The 20853-nt window shown below is 44.5% G+C and overlaps 1 protein-coding gene across 2 annotated transcripts in view; it reads left to right on the top strand.

Annotated features, from left to right (window-relative positions):
• Positions 1–20853, top strand: part of ADCY9 (adenylate cyclase 9) — an 84038-nt gene that overhangs the window by 41978 nt on the left and 21207 nt on the right. The window contains exons 2-5 of one of the 2 annotated variants that reach the window (XM_010392585.4): positions 3394–3566; positions 8876–8980; positions 13190–13407; positions 17972–18074. In XM_010392585.4, the coding sequence (XP_010390887.2) occupies positions 3394–3566; positions 8876–8980; positions 13190–13407; positions 17972–18074 (599 nt within the window). The remainder of the gene's footprint in view (positions 1–3393; positions 3567–8875; positions 8981–13189; positions 13408–17971; positions 18075–20853) is intronic. The other variant, XM_039560006.1, reaches the window with a different exon arrangement.

The raw sequence follows: 20853 nt of genomic DNA, 5'->3' as shown, positions 1-20853 counted from the left end.
TTGGGGTGGTTTTGTGTTTTTATAAGCTCGGAGAAATACCACAGATCAAAGAAAGGCAGTCTGAAGAAAGGAGCCAAAGACAGAAACTCACTAATCCTTCTAAAATTCCACAGTAGTTCTATGAAGATCTCATCTGTTATTATTTTGTCAAAAATACCCTTTACAAACACTGCCATGTCAGTATTCAAAGTAGATGAATTCAAGCACTGAATGTATTGGCTCAGTGTGCAGGAGCTATTACTCTTTATAATGCTTACAGAATTTCAGACCTTGAAGACCAGTGAAGGGAATGGTTTGTGTTCCTCAGAGAAACATGAGAGAGCTCGTTTTTTTCCCAGGGCAGAAAATACTGCTGTGTTAAGTTGGTTTATTGGGGTTGTTGTAGCCTGTTCCCTGTCTTTGCTTCCAAGAGCCACCTCTGGAAAAAGCAGAACTGCAGGTTAAAGCTTGCCAGAGGACAGATTTGCTATCAGGCACTTGGAGGTTGTGCTTTAGCATTTATTTTGGATAAATATCGGGGAAGGAAGCGAGTACAAGATTGATCTTGGCCTTTATAAATAGCACTACAAGCACCTCGTATCACTTTCTTCATTGCCATGTCTTGAGTTACTTCGTTGCGCAGCAACACACACCAAAAATTGCATTTTCACATAAAATAGCAGCTCCTCTATTTATTCATTCCTTATTGTCATGTTACTTAATTGATTTAAACGTGCTGATGTGGATGTTTTTCATTCCCTACGCTGCTTGTGTGGAAAATGACAGTGTTGATTGTACTAATTCCCTGGAGATGTCGAAGGAGGAAGAACAGTGTTCTCAAATGATGCATTTTCATTACACCAGCACGGTTCTACTCGATTAATGACCCTTTTTTATACCGAAAAATTTCAGACTCAGCGTAGGAGGTGCTTTGTGAAGTGTCACAGAGTTCCAAGGAATACTGAAGCAAATTGAGTTTTCCCATCATAAGGATTTAATAACAAAGTATTAGCTAGGCCACGTTAGTAAAGTTTTGTAAAGATGAAAGGTTTTTACACCTCTTCATTTTCCAAAACTTTACAGAAATAACCTTTTTTTCCTCCTTGCTCTCCTGTTGGCTCCATACAAAACATGTGCAGCATATTGGCTTTTCTCTGTCCCAATTCAAATTACCCCTTCTGAGTAACACTCCTTATGCAGGGCTGTAGTGGGGCTGGGGAGCACAGGGAGGGAATAAAGAGGTTTTTAGAGTCCTTGGTGCCAACAGCCAAGCGTTTTAGCCACCTTTAAAGCCTGGGGGACAAAGTGGGCTGTTGATGTGTGCTGTGGGCTGGTGGGTTTGCCAGGGATGGAGAGGACAAGGTTGGGTGGGGGTCAAGGAGCTGATGCTTCAGGCTGGGGCAAGGCTGGATTCTGCTTTCCCAAATCCATTTTCAGTGTCTGGTGTGCCATAGCCTTTCCCGCTTTTCCTCGGTGTGGAGCTCAAACTGGAGATAATTTTACTGCATGCAACAAGATTGACAAAATAATTTTGCTGCACAGCACAGTAAGACACAAAAAGTGCCTTTTCAAAAGTATGATAAACGAAGAAAAGATGTTTGTTTAGGAAAAAAATTGGAGGAATAATAGGAGTAGGGAGATTAACTCCTGTTGCTTTAAGGTAGCTTTTAAAAATTGGAGTAGTCAGTTAATGCTCTAGCCTTTACCACAGTAAACATATAATTGTGAACTGATTGGGGTGAATTCCTCAAACAACAGCTCCCATCAGCAGAAGTTTGAAGGAGAGAGCCCGACATCTGGAAGCCAGCAGCAGTCAGGATTTTATTAAGCAGCACTGCCAAATAAAATCTGAGCACTACTATAAATGATATAAAAATAAAGATTGGCTATGGCGTAACATTTCCGAGATGCCAGCGAGTGCGCCCGAGTTTGGAGCTCTGTGTGAGAGCAGCAGAGCTTTCCCAGCAGCTTTGGAGCCCTAGGGGGACATGGTGGGAATGGATGTGGCTTTCTGTGGTGCTTGTAGTGTTCAAGAGCTGAAGCTACGAGTGGAATAAAGAGAGAAACTGCAAAGTTGCTCTTAGTGTGCCTGAATATTTTTATTGGAAAGGTTTCGGCCAAGTACAGTCTGTGTTGTTTATTACAGACCTAAACCAAGGTTTATGGAATATGATCTTCTGTCTGTGAAGGAGGTTATGAGAGAGTGACCTTATCACAGGGAGCAGGAACCTGCCCTCTTCCACAGGCTGCAACTTGACACATTTATTTCCAGCGTTCACCCTGTGGATGGAGCCAATTGAATGGGTCGATGGCTGTGACAGCCGTGTCTGGCTGCACTGGGAGCCAAGTGTCAGGGGCAGGGAGGGGATGCAGAGCTGACCCAGATAGGACCCAGCAGCCATCCCAGGAGCCTGAGGCAGGGAGAGTTTGGGGCAGCATCCCCTGAGAATGTGGGCTCTGGCACCACAGCAAAACGAGTGCTTTCCCCTTCTGCACACTGGTGCCCTCTGCCCTTTCTGGGGGACATCGGTGCCCCTCTGTGCTGAACAGGACATTGCCCATCCAATGGCAATCAAATGAACTCCTGTGAATTCAGAAAGCAGTGATTAAGAGCTCTTTCTCAGGCTTTGTGTCTAGAAATAGCCCAGAACACCACAGCGCGAAGTTCAAGGAAGTAAAAGAAGTGATATGTTAAATGAAATTCTGATCTTTCATTTTTTGAACAGGTTTTTGATACAGCTCAGCTTGATACAACCTGCTATTTACCAGCCTGGCCTTTAATATTGGATCTGCTTTCCAATTATGCTTCAATTCATACACCAGTTGCAGAGGGCGTGTGTGGGTGTACGTGCGAGAGAGGGAGATTGATTTTGTTCTTTAAAAATGTGAAGTCTGCACTAACTATGAGAACCCATCAGAATTTCTAGCACTTAAATGCCATTTCCTTTCTCAGTGTGCTACCAGCGCTATGTTCACGACATCTCTCTGGCAAGTGAAGGAGTACATGCTGGTTTTTCAGAAGTAGAATATTAATACAGATATCAGTGAAAACCAGGCTGCAGATCCTTTCCAGAAGTAAAGAGTTAATGTGAAAGCTCGAATTATGACTTAGAAGCAAATGCATAAGATCTTAGCTGTGTTTTTCAGAAGTACATGAGTGAAAATGGAATAGAGTACATGTTGCTGTGTGTCTGAGTCGCCTCTTGTGTATGGAACAGCAGATGTGGGTAACTCTATTTGCCACCACTTTACACAGAATATATTCATATTCCTGGTCATTTTTCCCACTATCTTTTTTGCATGCTGAATTCCCAAGCCTTGGCAGTGCTTTGGTAGTCACTGTGTTTGAGAAGCCCAAAGGAGTGTTCTCTCTGTCTTTCTGCAGTTCTGACTGTTCATTTCTATTCCCTGTAGGTTTAAAGACCTATCTGATCTCAGGTCAGAAGGTGAAGGAGCCCCAGTGCAGCTGTTCTCAAGCGCTGCTTCCTGGCTTGGAGTCCACAGACGGAGCCAGGACACCGGGAACGTCGTCAGCCGAGAACTCCAGCGACCTGACCAAGGCAATCAAACAGGTGGAAAAACCTAAGGTGAGTTGTCCTCTCAAAGATCAGCAGCACAGATCTCAAGCCATGGCTGAGAAAACCTCACGGGCTTGTTTATGCACTACTTTACATATTTCCATATGTATGTGTGTATTACATGGAGTGACAAAACAGAGTTTGAAGGAGGAAAAATTTACCAAGTCAAATGCCTCTCTCCCCATTTGACAAACAATCCCTGAAATAAGGTGAGCACTTTTTAAAGGTGGTTTCAAATAAATATTTCTATTTATATTTCAGGACTGAGAGGTCAGTGATACTTTTTCTATGGTCTGGATTTTAGATGGGGAGGGGAGAAAGAATATGATTTATGCAGCTACTGTTACTTCTGTGATTTTCTGCTTTGGCTGCTTCTACATTCCTCAGTCATGAAGGTCATGTACCTGTGAGCCTTTTCACGAGTATTTAGCAGACATCCCTGTGAAGGTAATTGGATTGTTTTTGTAGTGAGAGAAAATGCTCTGGTGGGCTGCAAGATTGGTTTATCTGCTTGCTCTAGAAACCTATATCTGGAGCTGAGGGCAATGATTTGTGTGGATTCAGCTTGGAGGAATGATGACACTTTGTTATGTTCACACCTCTCACAAGATGTCTTGACAAGGAAATCTGTGAAACAATGTGTATTGCTTCAGAGCTTTGCTGTTACTCTCCATCTTCCATCTCAGAACAGATTTCCCAAACAACAGATGTCTATTCTCTCTTTTCATTTGTGCTAAGAATTCCTTATCCTGGGCTGCCTGAGGTGGGCACAAATGTCAGAGTCAGGGGTGGTCATCTGCAGGTCCCTATCCTTGCACTTCAGTGTGGTCAGTCCTGACTGGATCTCTTCAACACAGGTTTGAGGCTCAGCTGACAGAGTTGATGTGGGGATAATTTTCATGCTACTTCATTTTTGCTGCTTGTACTTTTTTTTCTGGATTAGGAGAGCATGAGTAGGGCACCTTTACCCTGCCTCTGCTCCCAGTTTTAAGATTTGAAGTAAAAACATTGGTTTACAGGTGAGATCAGCTGGAAGGCTGACCCAAAGAGAAGGTCCAAAGTCGAGTGAGCTCCTTAGAGAGCAGGCTAGGCCTGTTTAACTACAGAAGGGAGCTGTAGCCATCTTTATCCCTCCCCAAAATATGCACTGAGTGTGGTTTGACAGCATCCAAGTTGCTGGTGGTATGTTTCTGTTCCTTCTCCTGTGTAAGAAAGAATATATTTGGCATCCTGCTGGCACCAGCTTTCCAGCTCCCTCTTGCCTTTCAGTGAAGGCACCAGCAAATAAGGCAGGAAAATACCTCTTAGAGCTGGGGGGAGCTGTACATATAAACCTGTGAGTGCTGCCCAGGGTGTGGTCGTGCAGAGGTCCAAGTGTGACAGTGACAGAAACTCCTTCATTTCAAGCAGTGAAGGAAGAAGAATGTGCCAAGTGGAGCAGGATTGCTGAGCTGCCTGTCTGGAGCAGAAGGGAGAGAGGTGGGAAGAAGCAAAGCAGTGAAGCTGTGGCTGCTGTTCTGAGAGACAGTGAGGGTGCCTTGGGAATGTCAGACAGCAGAGGAGGCTGTGACTGAGGACTGAAACTGCAGTGAAGCACGGGACTGGCGCACCTGCAGCTGGGGCTTGATAACATTGTCATGTACAAACTTGGGGTGGTACTTGTTCAAATGATCCGGGTGCAAAATGAAGTCTGTGGTTAAGGATCAGCTCTGTTAAATGTGTTTTCGAAAATGTGGGGGGATTTACCTTGCAGAAGGGCAGGTACAACTGCACCACTCTTCCTGAACAGCTGGGATGTGACGTGGAACACGCTGCTGCCCCACCATGCTGTGTCCCTGGTTTTCTGCTCTGGGACTGTTGCTGGATGTTAATTGCTGTTTAGAATATCCTGAGTGGAAGGGATTCACAAAGATCATCAAAGTCCAGCTCCTGGCCCTTGAAATGTTTAATTGCTGAGTGAAAGTCTCTAGAGTGCAAAAGTACCAGTGTGGCTGTGAGTGAGAGAAGGAGAAACTAAAAAAGATGCTCAGAAGAGCATCTCAGACAAGTGCCAGCTCAGATTCAGCTGCCTTGGATACCCTGTTGTGCTACAGCTACTGCAGAGTTTGCGTCTAGAGGTGCCTGGTTTTATTCATCACCCTCAGCACTGCAGCTCTGGCCAGGGATTTCCTAAGTGGCCTCACAGCTCCGTGAAATCCTGAGCCTGCCTTGCCCCAGTGCTCTGATGCTGCAGTGAATTCTGGATGAGCCCAAACCCAGGTTTCCCTGTGGTCCCATAAGCATCCAGCTGGTGGATGCCACATGCCACCTCGGAGTGGGGACCATGGAGCAACTGTGAGCGCTGGCTTCAGAACCTGTTCTGTGGCTGTAGTGGCAGCACAGAAGTGTGGAGCATCCCTCCTCTCCCAGCACAGCCAGGCATGGGTATTCCTGACTCCACAGCACGCTGTTACTGTGCACCAGCCTTCTCTCTGCGGGGGAAAATCACAGAATGGCGGAATAGTTTGGGTTGGAAGGAACGTTAAAGCCCGTCTGGTTCCACCCTCTGCCATGGGCAGGGACACCTTCCACTAGCCCAGGGTGCTCCAAGCCCCATCCAGCCTGGCCTTGGACACTGCCAGGGATCCAGGGGCAGCCACAGCTTCTCTGGGTACCCTGTGCCAGGGCCTCCCCACTTCCATTGTAAAAAATTTCTTCCTTATATCTAATCTAAATTGCCCCTCTTTTGCTTTAAATATATATGTATATTAAAAAATCCCCACAAGGTACGACTGCAATTTGATCACAGATCATGCACAATTTTTGAAAAGGAGTGGGTTTCTTTTTTACAGCTTTTGAGTTCTTCGTGAGGTTTTTTTTAAAGCCTGCAGCTTGCTGGTAGGGTCTGGAGATAATACTTTGCAAAAAGAATCATGACTTACATGCCGACTGTTTTAAATACAAAGCTGTAAATGGTGTCAGTGTAGGAGGAGATGACTCCAGCTCTGCAAAAGAGACTTAAGTAGGAGAGGCAAAATTACAGGCAAGTTGAAATATTTTTGTTTTAAAGGGAATAAGTGACTATATTGGATGCAAAGGATGACTTTCACATTTTGGGCTTGAACGGATGTTCTAGAGGACAAGATCTGTAAAGGAAAGTCAGGAGGGAGAGTGCAGCAGAAATTGATCCATGAAAGGAATTGTATTTCCTCCTCTGGTGTATCTGTAGTTCATTTAACTGCAAACCTTGTTGCAGTTTGAATGTCAATAAGATGTGCTTACATTAATAAAATGGTGAACACAGAGGGTAAAAAAACTCTGAATAAATCTATAATAGCAGGTGGTTTTTGAATGAAAACACTCTACCCTGCCTAAGTGGTTTTGGTATCAGTTTATCTTCCCTATCATCTTTTATGACATGCCTCGCTTGACAGGGAATCATAAGCTGTTGTAAAAATGTTTTAATGATTGCTTGGTATGAAAACAGAAAGTCCTTTGCATGTCTTGGTGTTTGCTGGAAGTGCATTAATGTTTTATTCATGGCACTGGGGTCACAGCACACAGAGCCTGTGAATGCCTGCAATAGAGAAGCAAGTTAATGATGTTGACTTGAACACATGGGGAAAGTCAGAGGAACTTCTGCCTCTTCTCAAAGGTCAGGCTGTTTTTCCAAGCCCTTTGTCTTCTGGCTTAACCCCGGGAGCTGAGTGTTTGATGTGGTCTTGCTGATTTATTAGCAGGATCAAACAGGGAGTGGTTTCTTAATTTTCGTTAGAGGTATTTGGTCTTTGTCACCATTACCTGACTTTTGCCATGGATAAATCTAAATCTAACTCCTAGAGGGTTAGTTAGTAAGGCTTGTTAGCCCACTGGCAATTTATTTTTTAGGCCATCTAATAATCCCTTGCAGCAAGTGGCCAAGGCATTTGTGATAATTAGTCTGAGATTATTTTTAAACTAAACCGTTTGAGAACCTACTCCATAGTTTCTTCAGCCGTGTTGGTATTTGTTCAGACTGCACAGGTTCAGAACTGGATGTAAATTGCTTATCTGATGCCAGGTTAGGAAACTCAGGGTAATTTCAGTGCCCAGCCTGGATTGTGTCCCTGAGGAACAGCAGACAGGATGGTCTGCTGCCTGCTGAGGAGGCTCAAGTTCCTGCATGAAAGCCTTTGAGGGGCATTGGTGAGTGGTTAGATGTCACAGGGAGAGTGGGCTGGGAGAAACAGCTGAAAATGAAACATGCTGGGTATTTTCAGGCATGACATCAAAGCTGGAAAAGGAACATTAGGTGAAAAGTTAGTTCTGAAAAAACTTAACATGCTGGTCTCTGAAATGGAGAGTGAACCTGAAGCGCGCAGAAGTTGTGGGTTTGGACTAGAGAGGCTTGAACATGTCCAGAACAAACAGATAAAATTAACACAGGATGTCAAGTTTGGGACAAAAGGCTCAAGTTCTTGCTGGAAAACTTTCTGTGATGTTTAGTAGCAGACTTTGGTGAGCCTGGTCCCAGTGAACATCTCCAGAGCAGAGAGGCTGCCAAGAGATGCAGGGTCCCCCTGAGCAGGATCCTGCCGTAATACTGCCAGCACTGGAGAAGAGAGTGAAGAACTTGGAAGATACAATTCCAGGGTTAATCCCCCTAAAGAAGATCACATTTTAACTCAAAGGAATTACATTGTTTTAAAAGCTCAAGTGCAACATTTTAGGTTGCTTCCAAAATGCAGGACCTGGATGGAACTGGCACAAATCCTGATGGTTTTGCTTTCCGTGTTCCCTGTGACATTTGCTGGGGGTTTGGTTCCAGCAATGTATGATAGCCAGAGCTCCCCTCCCCATCTTAGGGCTCTGTATGAAAAAGAATTTTCCTTTATTCATTTCAGATTTGTTGCTTTCCATTTCCCTGGACTGTTCATAATGCATCATGGTGTTTCATGCTTTTTCTGGATTTTGCTGCATTTTGTGCTGTCTTCTCTCCTAATGGCATTCAGATCCCTTTGCAGGCAGGTTTTACACAGGAAAATTGCACTTCTACTGAAGAGTGTTTTATTCCTCTTGGGGAGGTCCTTTGCCTGTGCACAGTGATTACAGTGTATCTGTGATTTTACACTAGTGGAGCTTTCCTGGATTAGATTTAGCTTCAGCAAACAGCAAATCTGTGATTTATTTTTGAAATGGTGCATTCTGTTCCAGTCAAATTTTGCTCCCTGCCTCCCATTCTGTAGCTTTGTTTATCTTTGAACCATGCTGCAAGTATACAAGTGGACTGAATTACAAATTGCATCATACTACAAGGACACCAGAACATTCCTGGCTAAAATTCTTTTGTCTCATTTCAGCCTTGCCCTTCATGTAGTACCACCCTTGCTCCCCACTGCGATGTCAGCATAGATGAAGGAGCTATCCAAAATGGTTGTCAGGATGAGCATAAAAACAGTACGAAGGTAATTGAAGTATTTCTCACTTCCCTTCTTTCCCTTATTTCTCTGCTTCCCTCAGCTTTCTCATTTTTGCACCACTATTCCTTTATCCAAGCTCTTAAGCAGCAGAGCTGATTTTGATTTTTGAGTTGTGTTCAAAAATGTAGTTGAGTCCCCGGTCCCAATTTTCAAAATTTTTAGTAATTTTATGGGCTCCGCTTGATGCTGAGAAGGACCTAAAATTTGGACTCTTTAAACTATGCTGATGCTACCCAAAGAGGGAGGCCCAACAAGCACTACCACACTCTCCATCCTCACTCCAGCAGGCTGCATCACCTCACCACAAGTTCTGTGTCTTGCCAGCGTCTCCTGCATCACCGCTCTAAGAGGAGGTCATTCCTGTTCACGCACGAAATTCACAGCTTTAAGTCAGTTTGCATCCTTTCCTGACCGACAGAAACAGCTTCTCACATATTCCTCGTGCTGCTGCCACGCTTGCTTTCCTTGCCTGTTGCTTAGATATTCTCGCTGAAGCCACCTACTTCCTCTGCCACGCCAGACGCTGCCTGTTTGTCATCTTGTTCGTGGCCTTCGCAGCCCCTCTGCTCTGCCTGTCACCTCTCACTCCTCCCTGAATGTTAAGCTAAATGCAGACTGGGAACCAGTGCTCATTACCTGGTTGTTATATATTCAAATAAATAAAACATCTTCCCTCCTTGGGGAGAATCGCTTCATAGACATGCTCTGAGACAGTGATCCTGTTCTTCACGTCTGTCTTACAGCTCTTCTCGCCATAAAGCTGATTGTAAAGCTTGCCAGCACTTTTGTCGCTGCTGAGCCACTGCATTAATCTGTGTTTGTCCCTCTCTGTCTGTACTTGACCTGTTGTCTCATGCTTAAATTGTAAGCTCAGAAGCAGGGCCTGCCTTACCGGGCTGTAGGGGTGTGTTACACAGCAGTCTTGTGCCAGAGTTCCAGGAAGCAGCCTAAGAAAAGAATAAAATCATGATCCCTTGAGCCCTGAGGGAGGTGCCAGCAGGGACTTGTCTCAAACCAGCTTGAGATCTCTAAGACAGAGAACATGTGGGAGATCTGCCTGGGCTGCCAAGATGGTAGGCAGGAGATGCTTCTTCCCCAGGTGGCCTCTGCCCACATGCAGGGATCTCAAAGAACTGACTGCAAAGGGATTGTCCTTAGGTACCAACTGCCTGGTTTAAGTTGCTTCCTACTGTAGCTGCATTGGCTTCATGTGTGTGAATCAGCAAGTCATCTGACCTTACTTGGAGGAGATTTGTATACAGAGCTGAGGAAGAGGTCTGTAATTCCACTGGAGGGATTCCAGTGGAGACCAAATCACCAAGCACGTCCTTCCTGGGTTTGGTTCAGTTATTGCTCAGCCAAAAATGGGAGCTCTTTCGTGGCTATCAGTAAGTCTGGGATGCCTGTTTAACTGAAAGCTCTAAGAACAGCCACCTGCACAAAGTTGCTGTGGCATTTGATTCCCAAGACTTCCTTGCAGCCTCAGCTGTCTTGGGAAGAAGAGCCATAAGCTGCCTCTACCCATCTCTGTTCCCTTCCCACACCACATGCTGCACTCATGTCCCCTGTCTTTAGGGAATGTTAATAATGTTTAATCATACCCTTGGACTTGCATGGCTCCCAACAGCCTCTGGAGCTTTCTTGTCTCTAGATGAGAGGAAACTCCACACCAAGCCTCCAAGTTCTCAGGGAAACCCTACAGCCTGTTGCCATCAGAAGCCCCAGTAACGTTGGAGCTAACAACATTTAATGAATAGGGATTTTCTCCTACACAAACAGTTTCATACTCTAATCCCTGCCTGTTAAGATTAACAGAGTGGAGACAGCACAGAGAAACCTTGAGCTGACTGAAGGGAAGAATTTTCTTGGGGATTTGAGCCTTTGCCAAGGAGCTAAAGAGAAAGTCCATGCTGACCTTCTTTGAAAGAGAGAAATTTTCACTGCATTTTTCAGATGGTCTTGAGGAACAGCAGGGAAAGCGAACAGTGCATCGGAGTCTGAATCTTTTATTTGAGCTGATGACAGCAAAAATTGTGGGTTCTTGGTTACTGCTTTTCAAGTAACAAGAGGCGGGAGTGATGAGGAAGAGGAGAAAGATTGTTTCCTAGGGAGAAAAAAATATGATAACTACGACTTTTCATTTTTCTTTAGGCCTCAGGATGTTCTGGGAAATGCTCTGAGCAAATGCAATCTTTAGCATAACTTAAATAAAAACAACCCACCAAACAATGAAGGCCCTTCACTAGCAGCTGGTTGGCCAGTTTTTTTGGTTTCCCTTTGTTAGTCCTTCTCACCTCAAAACCAGAGGGGTTTGCCCTGGCTCTCTGCAGGGTGTACGCTCTGGGCAGGCTGGATAACCTGGTAGGGGTGGAGGAGGACTTGCTCAGGAGCTGCTCAGTGTTTTCCCTTAGAAAAGAACCTGGTGACCTTTTATGTGAGTTCTTGTGCCTCTGCCTTACAGGAGTGTCCCTCTGTCCCAGCAGCACCTCTCTGTCCCAGGGCTCTTGCTGGGATATGTGGCTGCAATCTCTTTTCCCTTCTGGTGATTATGGTCTGCAGCAAAGCACTGGCAGCACACCAAGGAAACCACCCCATTTCCTATTCCTTCCTCAGCTGCTGTCGCTGTGCTGGGAACACCTGCAAGCTGCCAAAACAACTGTTGTGAGGGCTAGAAGGGTCCAGACTGGGAATCCTTCCATCTCCTGGCTCCCAGCACGTGGCTCCCGGGCTCACACCTCTGTTGGGGCAGCCCACAGGGTGGGGATCCCACATCCCCCCGGGAGGGAGGAAGGGGAAGCACAACCCACCTCCCTCCTGCTTTTCCTGTGGCTCCAGGGAACCATTCCAACACACCTTGTTATGGCTTTGGCTCTGGAGGTCTTGGCTGTGACGGGAGCCAAGTCCAAGTGCTTCCTGACTCTTCCCTGTTCAGGGTTCTCCTGCTGCCCCCTTAGTCTTGTATCTTCCCTGGTTGTGTCTGAACCTTTCCCTTCACCTGTCTGTGTTCATGGGCGTCCTTTGCTTCACAGGACCGATGACACCAGGAAACTGAATTGATTTTGCATGGGCAGCCGGAAAGCAGATATTTTTTAACTTCAACTAAGTTGATTTTACAATGTCAGTAACATATTTCAGCACGTGGTTGGGGTGGTGATGATATTTATGGTATTTATTTATGGTCACTGTGGTGACATCCAAGAATAGTCTTCTGGAGGAGCTTGTCACTTCTGTACAGGCAGGAATGGAGAAACTTCTGTCGTGAGTGGGCTTCAGGATGAGGATAAATGCTACATGATAAGTGATAAGATACAGAGGGGGGAGATGAACACTCAGATATGCCAAGTTTGCTCTGTGTTTGCATTTGAAAATGATCCTGACTAACTGCAGTTCATTTTCATTCTAACCACACTTAGCTGTCTAATTCTTTTGGAATTGCTTCAGTATGTATTGGTCTAGGTCAAACAAAATGTGAAAGAAGGAACTTCAGGCTCCACGAAAATAGAATGATCTTTGTTTAAAAGTAATTTGTGTTCTCCAATGACAGCAGCATTGATGATACCGTGTACCTAAGCTGTGTTGCAAGCTGTTGTCAGAATTAAAGCTGTCTTAACTAATACAAAGGCAAAAGAAAATGATAAAAAAGAAGTATTTAATTTTAATTTGTTTAAGAAGTTTAATTTGCAGGAGTTTTTGTTGGATGAGATGTACAAAAGGGCTGTTCCCACAGGTGGGAGAGAGGGGGAACCTCTGGGGAAGCAGCAGGCCCATAGTGGTCAGGGGAAGGATCAGCAAGGGCTGGCAAAGTGAGTTGTCTCATGACCTAGGGAGAGTCAGCACAGATTAAATGTGTATTTAGAAAGCTTTTTAGAAGAATCTTAAACATAAGATGAGTGAATGAAATTTGGGCTTGTGGTTGGTTGTCACTGAGTGTGTGAAAATGTGCCTTGTTTTCTTCTCCTTGGAAAGTTGGTCCATGAAAAGCAAAAAGGTGGCACCTAAATAGGCACATGGGAGATGTGGGAGATGCATCCACAGGATGGATTCAAGGCAGGGGGAGTTTGATCTTTGCTGTGGTCGGGGCAGAGCTCAGGGTGTTGAGGGAAGAGCTTCTTTCCGTTTTTGCTCCTTGCAGTCTCTTCTGTCTGTTCCTAACCACTGACATTCCCTGGGTGTGTTTTGCTCTCTGTTGTTCAGGCTTCAGGAGGACACAGTCCAAAGACTCAGAATGGACTTTTGAGTCCTCCCCAGGAGGAGAAGCTCAGCAACAGCCAGACGTCGCTGTATGAAATGCTGCAGGAGAAAGGGCGCTGGGGCGGAGTGAGCCTGGATCAATCAGCTCTGCTCCCTCTGAGGTTCAAAAACATCAGAGAAAAGACAGATGCTCACTTTGTGGATGTGATTAAAGAAGACAGGTAAGGAAAATGGAGCTGTGCAGTGTGAAGTCCTGTAAAGATGAGAAGGCAGTACTGGGGTTCCATATCTTTAGTATTTGTGTGCTTTTTGTCTGATTTCAGAAATTGTTGTCAATATATAACATGTTCTAAGTTTTCTGATCTTCATCTTTCTTCTGCTTAAACTACAGTAGAAAATTGAAGCCAGAAACTTTCTGTTTAAAATATATAAAACCAGTTTTTTCATTGCTTCCATGGTGAACAGCCCTCCTGCAGTTGGGTCTTCGAAAGGGAAATTGCTCTTTAAATCACTTGTCATGAAGTAAAACTCCATTTTTCCAATCAAAAATCCTCTTAATGCATATAGTGTGTACCTTCCTCTGCAATTTAAGGTGTTACATAAAATCTGAACCACAAAACTCCCATTTTTTGTAATAAAAGAAAAAGGTTTGGTAGCATGTGACTAATCATGAAATCATACTGGGCTTGGGAGCAGGATCAATAGGGGTGAATTCTCATGGACTTACTACCTACTTAGATATTGAAAAATTAGTTTCTCTGTCTGTTTCAAACAAAAAAGGTTGTTTTGGGCAGAGGAAATATTCTTCAAAATTTAGTAGTGTGGCATTTATATCACCACACAACCGTATCTCCATTATGGCAGTGACTTGACTGGAGCAGCTAAACAGACAGCTTGAGTTTGTTATTATTTATGGCTATTTTTATTTTTGTTTCACTGCTTCCACTCAGATTGAGGGTGTTTTATCTAAATATCCTTGAAACTGTGTGCTTCTGTGGACTCAGCTCTTTGGAACAGGCACACCATCACCTTTATGGAAACATGACTTAGGCAGGGAGAGGTGAGAGGGAGGGACAGGGATCCCTCTGCAGTCTCTTACCTAGACTTTCTCAGTTTACCTTTCTCCTGTTGCCAACTTGAGTCAAAATTTAGGGTTCTTTACTGTTTTTCTCAGTGTGTGGTCTGTCATAAGTGGCTGAGAATTGAGGTTTAGCTGATATTTCCAAATATTAGAAAATAGACGGATTGGGAATGTCCAAATGTTGGCAGAAGTCAGCCAGAACAAGTAGGAATTTTGTTTAAAATGTAACTAGCACTCTGCAAACTTTAAGTTATAGAAGTAGCTTAATTTATGCAGTTGGTCTGCTGAAGATACCTCGCTCAAGTGCTTGTGTTCCTGGTGCTTTCCTCCTCCACTCCCAAAATGGGTAATTTTTTCTGTTTTGGAAGAAGGAGTGCCATGATTTGAGATCAGTCAAAGCCTGCCTTTTTTTTGGTCTCAATTAAATATCATCATTACCATATTAAGTGGGCCATTTCTTGTTGCCAGGGAAACTTCTCTGCTGAGTTCAGTTCATGTAAACATAACTTTCCAAAAATAATCTTCTGATTAATTAGATCTATGCAAACTGCTTTAAGCCTACCAGTTTACACTGATTTTTTTCAACTTTTCTCAATGAGAAATGATATGGAATAAGGCATTTAAAAAATATTCTTGGTCCTCTTCTGTAAAACATAATTGTTGGTCTTGATGAATCCAATACCTATGAGGATCTTTGAATGGGGAATTTGAGGTGTGTCAGGGAGGGGACCAAACTTCCTTGTGGTCATTTTACGGGAATCCCCATTTTCAGTGAGTTTTGCTGTGTTGGTTTGGTGCTGTTGCAAAGCCAAGTGGTCTTCCCTGAGCACTGAGCAGTGATTTTCACTGCAGGGCACTTGGGGATAAATTCCTGTTAACAGAAAATACTTAACCCAGATATGTGATAAAGTGCATAAATTAATCCCACAGGCTTCCTGCAGAGCTGGGAAGGGTTAAACATATCCTGGGGGGATTCAGGAGCCTGTACACTGCATTAGGAAGCTGCCTGGGGCTAGCTGGGAGGAAGTGCTGGACACTGGGGATATTGAGCTCAGCTGTGTGGGTGAGAGATTTTTGCATGCCAAGATTTCACCTTGGAGCTGATACCTCGGCACAATTCCAATGTTCTTTTAAAAATAATATTAATAAAGACAGTGTTAGTGTGCCATGTTTGTATTAGTACATTATAAAAGAATCCTTTTATGAAAGTTACCAGTTCTTACAACTTGATTCTCTCTATTTGACAAACATTGAATACTTTCTGCTTCAAGTCTGGCTTTACTTGTGTAAAAATCCTCTGCTTTGTTCATTGTAACCTGCACGTTACTGTGTTCTTTAAAAGAAAACTGTAGTGTAAGAGTATAGAAGGTTTGAACTAATTTCACTGGGGAAATCCTCAAAGGATTCTTGGTTTGGGGATTTTTGTTTCCAATAAAATTAGGTATTAGGTACCAATAAATACCAGTTAGGTATTCCTTAGGTTATAAACCTTCTGAAGTACAAGAAGCAAGTACTCGTGTGCTGATCAGGACAGTACTCGCAATGATCTCTTCAGACTTCCAGAGCAGAATCTCAGGGATGTACAAAGCTCCTCCAGAACTGGGTTCTGTGCAGCCCTTCATCCCCTCCTTGGGGCAGTTTCCTGTTTAAATACTTCTTTATTATTTTTAAATTTCTTTGTTTCTTTCATTTCCCACTTCCCAGTCTTACTTGATCCGGGGAACACCCTGTGCTGGGAGGCAGAGTCCTCCTGCAAAGCAGATTATGTACTTGACTGTTTCATCAAGTGGGATCTTCCTTTTGGAGACAGAATGAGTTGACAGGGAGCTGAGAAGGCCCCGGGAAAGCTGCCTTCACCCTGGTTCCATCGTGTTCCGCCTTCTGTTTCGTGCTGCACTGTGCAGCTGGACTGTTCCTCCTACATCCTTAAGCAGCACAACATCACCATCACCACCTCCGTTGAGCTTCCTTGCAGGAAGAAAGGGGATTCAACAATACTTTTTAAAAAAACCCAAAAGCTTTCAAAATTTTTATTATAAGATGCTCTTAGAAATGTCTAAGAAAGGTGAGGAATGAAGACAAGGAAGAAGGAAAGAGAGAGGGGTGACTCAAATGAATGTATCCTGTCATTCCTTCAGAGTATCCTGATATTTTTAATGTATTGGCCAAGACCAGAATGTTTGAAGGTTACCAAGTATCTGCCATATTATTGCTTAGACTCTTTTGTCTTCTCTAGCATCAATCTAGGGGTGGGTGTTTGGTTGGTCTTGCATCTCAATTTAAAAAAAAAAAGCTTCCTACGTGCCATCTTGTGCTGGGGAGCTTGTACTTCCAGGCAAACCTCTTACCCAAGAGTTCCATAAAAATAAACAGAAAATAACCCTGAAACCAAACCTCCTTAAAAAAATAATTCAGGCACAGGCAAGCTCTGAAGGATCTTTCTTTCAGCTTCTTCATCTGCTTGGAATTTGACCTTGTGTGCATCTCTGGTTTTTGCTCAGAGTCACCAGCTTGGAAATTGCCCCCTCTGACTGTGGCTCTGCAGTTCTCAGGGTGAGAGTAGCACTGGGAAAGCAGCCACCCCATTTTAGATTCGGAGGGATTTTAGAAACAATTCCCTGTAAATAACACATGGAATCAGTTGCTTGAAAATGAGAGGAGGTTCACAGGCAGGGGTGTGTTTGGAAGCTGCACAGAGCAGGGGGGGACAGGCTGTCCCAGCCACAAGTGCCACAAGCAGGTGTGACCTTGCTCTGTGACCCTGGGCACGAAGCACTTGGTGCTCTCAAGTCCCTTCAGGTCCCTGGCACCTGCTCAGGGGAGAAAAGGTTTGCAGACCAAGTGCTGTAGCTGTCATCAGGAAACTTCATTCATAAACCTCGTACAGCTAATGCAAAACTCAAAAAGCTTTTTATTTTTCTTCCACACAATGGGAAATAAAACCAACTTTTTAATGATTGAAGCCTCTTTTATGTTGTTGTGGGGTTTTTCACCTTCTGTGGAAAAGATGAAGGTGAAGGAGGGCATAAACACCTTCTGGTAGATGCTGCCTCTGGGTTCCTTAGCCCTGGTGAGCTGGTGTCATTAGTTGTCACTGCCTTTGTTGGTGATGCTGGTCATTCCAAATCTCCCGTTTCAGAAGTAAATCTCAGCTCTCCATCTCTTCTCTGCAGCCTGGATCATTAAGGGAATGTTCCCAGTTGAGTTACTGAGTTATTTTAGTGTCTGAAATAACAAGAAACTGCTGTTTTCTACAATGGGCAATGTTTTTTTTCCCCCCCCATAACAATTTGTCACCTTTGTCATCCTTGGCTTGCTTTGAGTCATAGAATTCCTCCCAAGACACAAATATCCCCCAGCCACGTGTCTCCAGGGGTTGTGTGTCTGTAGCAGGAATTAACCTTTACTATTTGCTGGCTTGTGTTACAATTATTTGTACTCATCAGTTAGAGCTGATAAATTTCTGGAAGGACTTGTTAGACTCTTCCTGGAAGTATAAAAGTTTGGGTTTTTTTGTGGAATATTTCCTTTGAGTGAGCAAGTGATGTGGGTAAGAAGATACTTTGGTGATGAAGAGAGGAGAAAAACCACAGGAACTTCAAAGCCAAGTGCCAGCATCCCTAGAAACAGCAGCCACAGACTGGGGGGGGCCTGAAGGAGGTACAGCTGAACAAACTGATGTTGATTTTGTCTTCTCTCTTCAGCCTCATGAAAGATTACTTCTTTAAGCCACCTATTAACAAGCTGAGCCTCAACTTCTTGGATCAGGATTTGGAGATGGCCTACAGGACGAGCTACCAGGAAGAGGTGTGTTTCTACTGGCATTGGTTTCTGTCTGTAATCTGTCTAAGCCACTGTCTGTTGTTGGGTTTTTTAACACATTTTGTTGCAGTTGTTTCATTACAAGGGTCATGAAATGTCAAATGTGATTTACTACTCAGTACTGCTGCCCCTGAAAACAGTCTTCTTCCAGTTTATTATAGAACTATGGAATGGTTTGGGTTGGAAAGGACCTTAAAGCCCATCTCATCCCACCCCCTGCCATGGGCAGGGACACCTTCCCCTAGCCCAGGTTGCTCCAGGCCCCGTCCAACCTGGCCTTGGGCACTGCCAGGGATCCAGGGGCAGCCCCAGCTGCTCTGGGCACCCTGTGCCAGGGCCTCCCCACCCTCCCAGGGAACAATTCCTTCCCAATATCCCATCCAGCCCTGCTCTCTGGCAGTGGGAAGCCATTCCCCCTTGGCCTGTCCCTCCAGGCTCTTGTCCCCAGTCCCTCTGCAGCTCTCCTGGAGCCCCTTTAGGCCCTGGAAGGGGCTCTGAGGTGTCCCCAGAGCCTTCTCTTCTCCAGCTGAACACCCCAGCTCTCCAATCCTGACATCAGAGCAGAAGAGCTCCAGCCCTTAGAGCATCTTTTGCCATGCCCTGAGTTAGTCCAGTGTTTGGGCTGGAAATCTGAGGTACGCTAGTTACTTCTCACCTACCTTTTCTCCATGTTCAGGTTAATGCTTTAAGTCTTTGGGGTGGCCAGAGAACCATGCTGAGATGGTAAGGACTGTCACTTACCAAAGTGAACGACCACTTGCTGCTTGTCTTCTCATCAAACATTCTGACTGTGAGAATGGTAACTTGGAATTTGATCCTTGTTTAGTCACAGTCTCATGGTTATCCCTGTGGAATCCAAACCTGTGCTGAACTCAGATGTCCCTGATTCCATAAGTGTGCTGCATTCAGATACAGGCAGCTCAAAACACTGTGGAGTTGTAAGGAGCAGTAAATTGTAAGGAACTCGGTGTTTTCTTCAGGATTCTGCACTGAGTCTAAAATTTCCTTAATTCCCTGGGCGGGGGGGGCTAATAATATCACAGGCTTTCCACAGCACTGGATTTCCCTGCCTGGCTGATAGGAACTAGCAAGATGGTTGAAATTTACCTAGAGTGACATTAGGTGTCAGTTAGAACTGAGGCTGCATTTCCACCAGTAGCTGAAAACTTGCTGCCAAGAAAAGGCAATTGCTGTGCCCTCCTTGTTCCTCCCTGCTCCTTCTAATGGCTCTGGTGCTTCTCAGCCTTCCCTGCTGTGAGCAGTTCATTTACTGGCCTAGCATGAAATAGTCATGGTTTGTTTTTCTGTTTGGGGCTCTTTCTCTTTCCATCTCGGGCTGTTTTGTGCTGTGTGAACCAGCAGCAGCTCTGGAGAGGTTGGCAAGTGCCAGAGCCAGCAGGAGATAAGCGTCCGGCAGCAGGAAGGGGAATGGGCCCTTCCCTTCCAGCGGCACTAAGCTGTTGATTTGGGTGATCCATCTGCACAATTACATAAGGATTAATTAAGTGTGGGTTTCTTTTCTTCCCAGTATGTTCTGCATCTGAGGGCAGCAGGATTTCTGCTTTTGCTGCTTGTTGCTTTCAGTTTCGGGCAGTGTTGTCACATTCTCCGTAGCAATAACCCCTGTTTGCTTGTTTTCCAATATTTCCAGGTGAGACCTAATTTAATTTATTTTATTTTACTGAAGGAAAGCCCAGTTGTGTTGCAGTTCAGTCTCTTCGCTTTGGTCAGGAGCTCCATGCTCATCCTGCAGCACTATAGTTTAGTGGTATCTCTCTGCATAAAGTTCCTGTAGCAACAACAGGGAGAAACTTCCTGTGGGATACAGTCTGCAAAATTTGCAAACTGTACAGAAAATAGTAAATCAAGTACTTTCCAGTGGAAAGATTGGAAAGAGAAGCAAAGCAGAGATAGTAAAGCATACACAGATGGACCCATTAATGTGGCTATGTAGGAAATTCCTAGAAAGAGCAGCAATGTGGCCTGTGCATTCTGTTAGTGGCAAGCTAATAATTTGAAAATTACTACATAAACCTCCCCTGAAAGTGGGAATTTTCACTCTCTAATAGTAACTCTGCAGCACTGGGGCAAAAACCTGTTAAAGCTTTAATATTAGCAGAGTTCTGGTTCAAAACAACAAAGAAATCATCTTTTGGAGAGTGAAAAGATTTGTCAACACTCTTGATTCTCTAATGGCCTGACAGTCAATGCTGCTGAAAGTGACTTCCAGCACCCCTGAATTCACCTCTGATTATACAGTGCCAGCTGCATGCTCAGGTTGTGATCCCTCTCTGGAATCAGCTCTGCTTCCCAAGAGCCTTAATCTGTTCTCATTTGGAAATGAAGGCACTACTTAGCACTGCTAGAGCATCTTTAACTCTGTCACTTGGGGATACAGTGCTGCTTCCCTTAATTCAACTGATGGCACTTCTGCTACCCCTGCAGCTTAAAAGGTAATTTTGGCACTGAAGTGATGCTGGCTGGATTTTGCAGAGAGGTACAAATGAGGAACAAGTTTGTTTCCCAGTATTGCTGAGTGCAGGAAGTGTTCTGAGGAGCAAAAGAAACTTCCAAATTAAACCAGAGCACTCCAACTGGGTGCCTTCATGGTGTCATTGATAACATCATTTCTGTTTTTCTTTGGAACTTGCTTTCTGTGGTCTCTTGGGCAGATACAAACACTCCTAGGACTGGGCTCACCTTTATAAGCCAGGATGTGGAGCTCATGATCTGGTTTTCAGCAGGACTGGCCCCAGTAGCACAA

The sequence above is a fragment of the Corvus cornix genome, chromosome 14 (assembly GCF_000738735.6).
Source record: "Corvus cornix cornix isolate S_Up_H32 chromosome 14, ASM73873v5, whole genome shotgun sequence".
NCBI classification, from domain to species: domain Eukaryota; kingdom Metazoa; phylum Chordata; class Aves; order Passeriformes; family Corvidae; genus Corvus; species Corvus cornix.
Note: the sequence above shows the minus strand (reverse complement) of the source record. Positions and strands in the feature narration are given on the sequence as shown.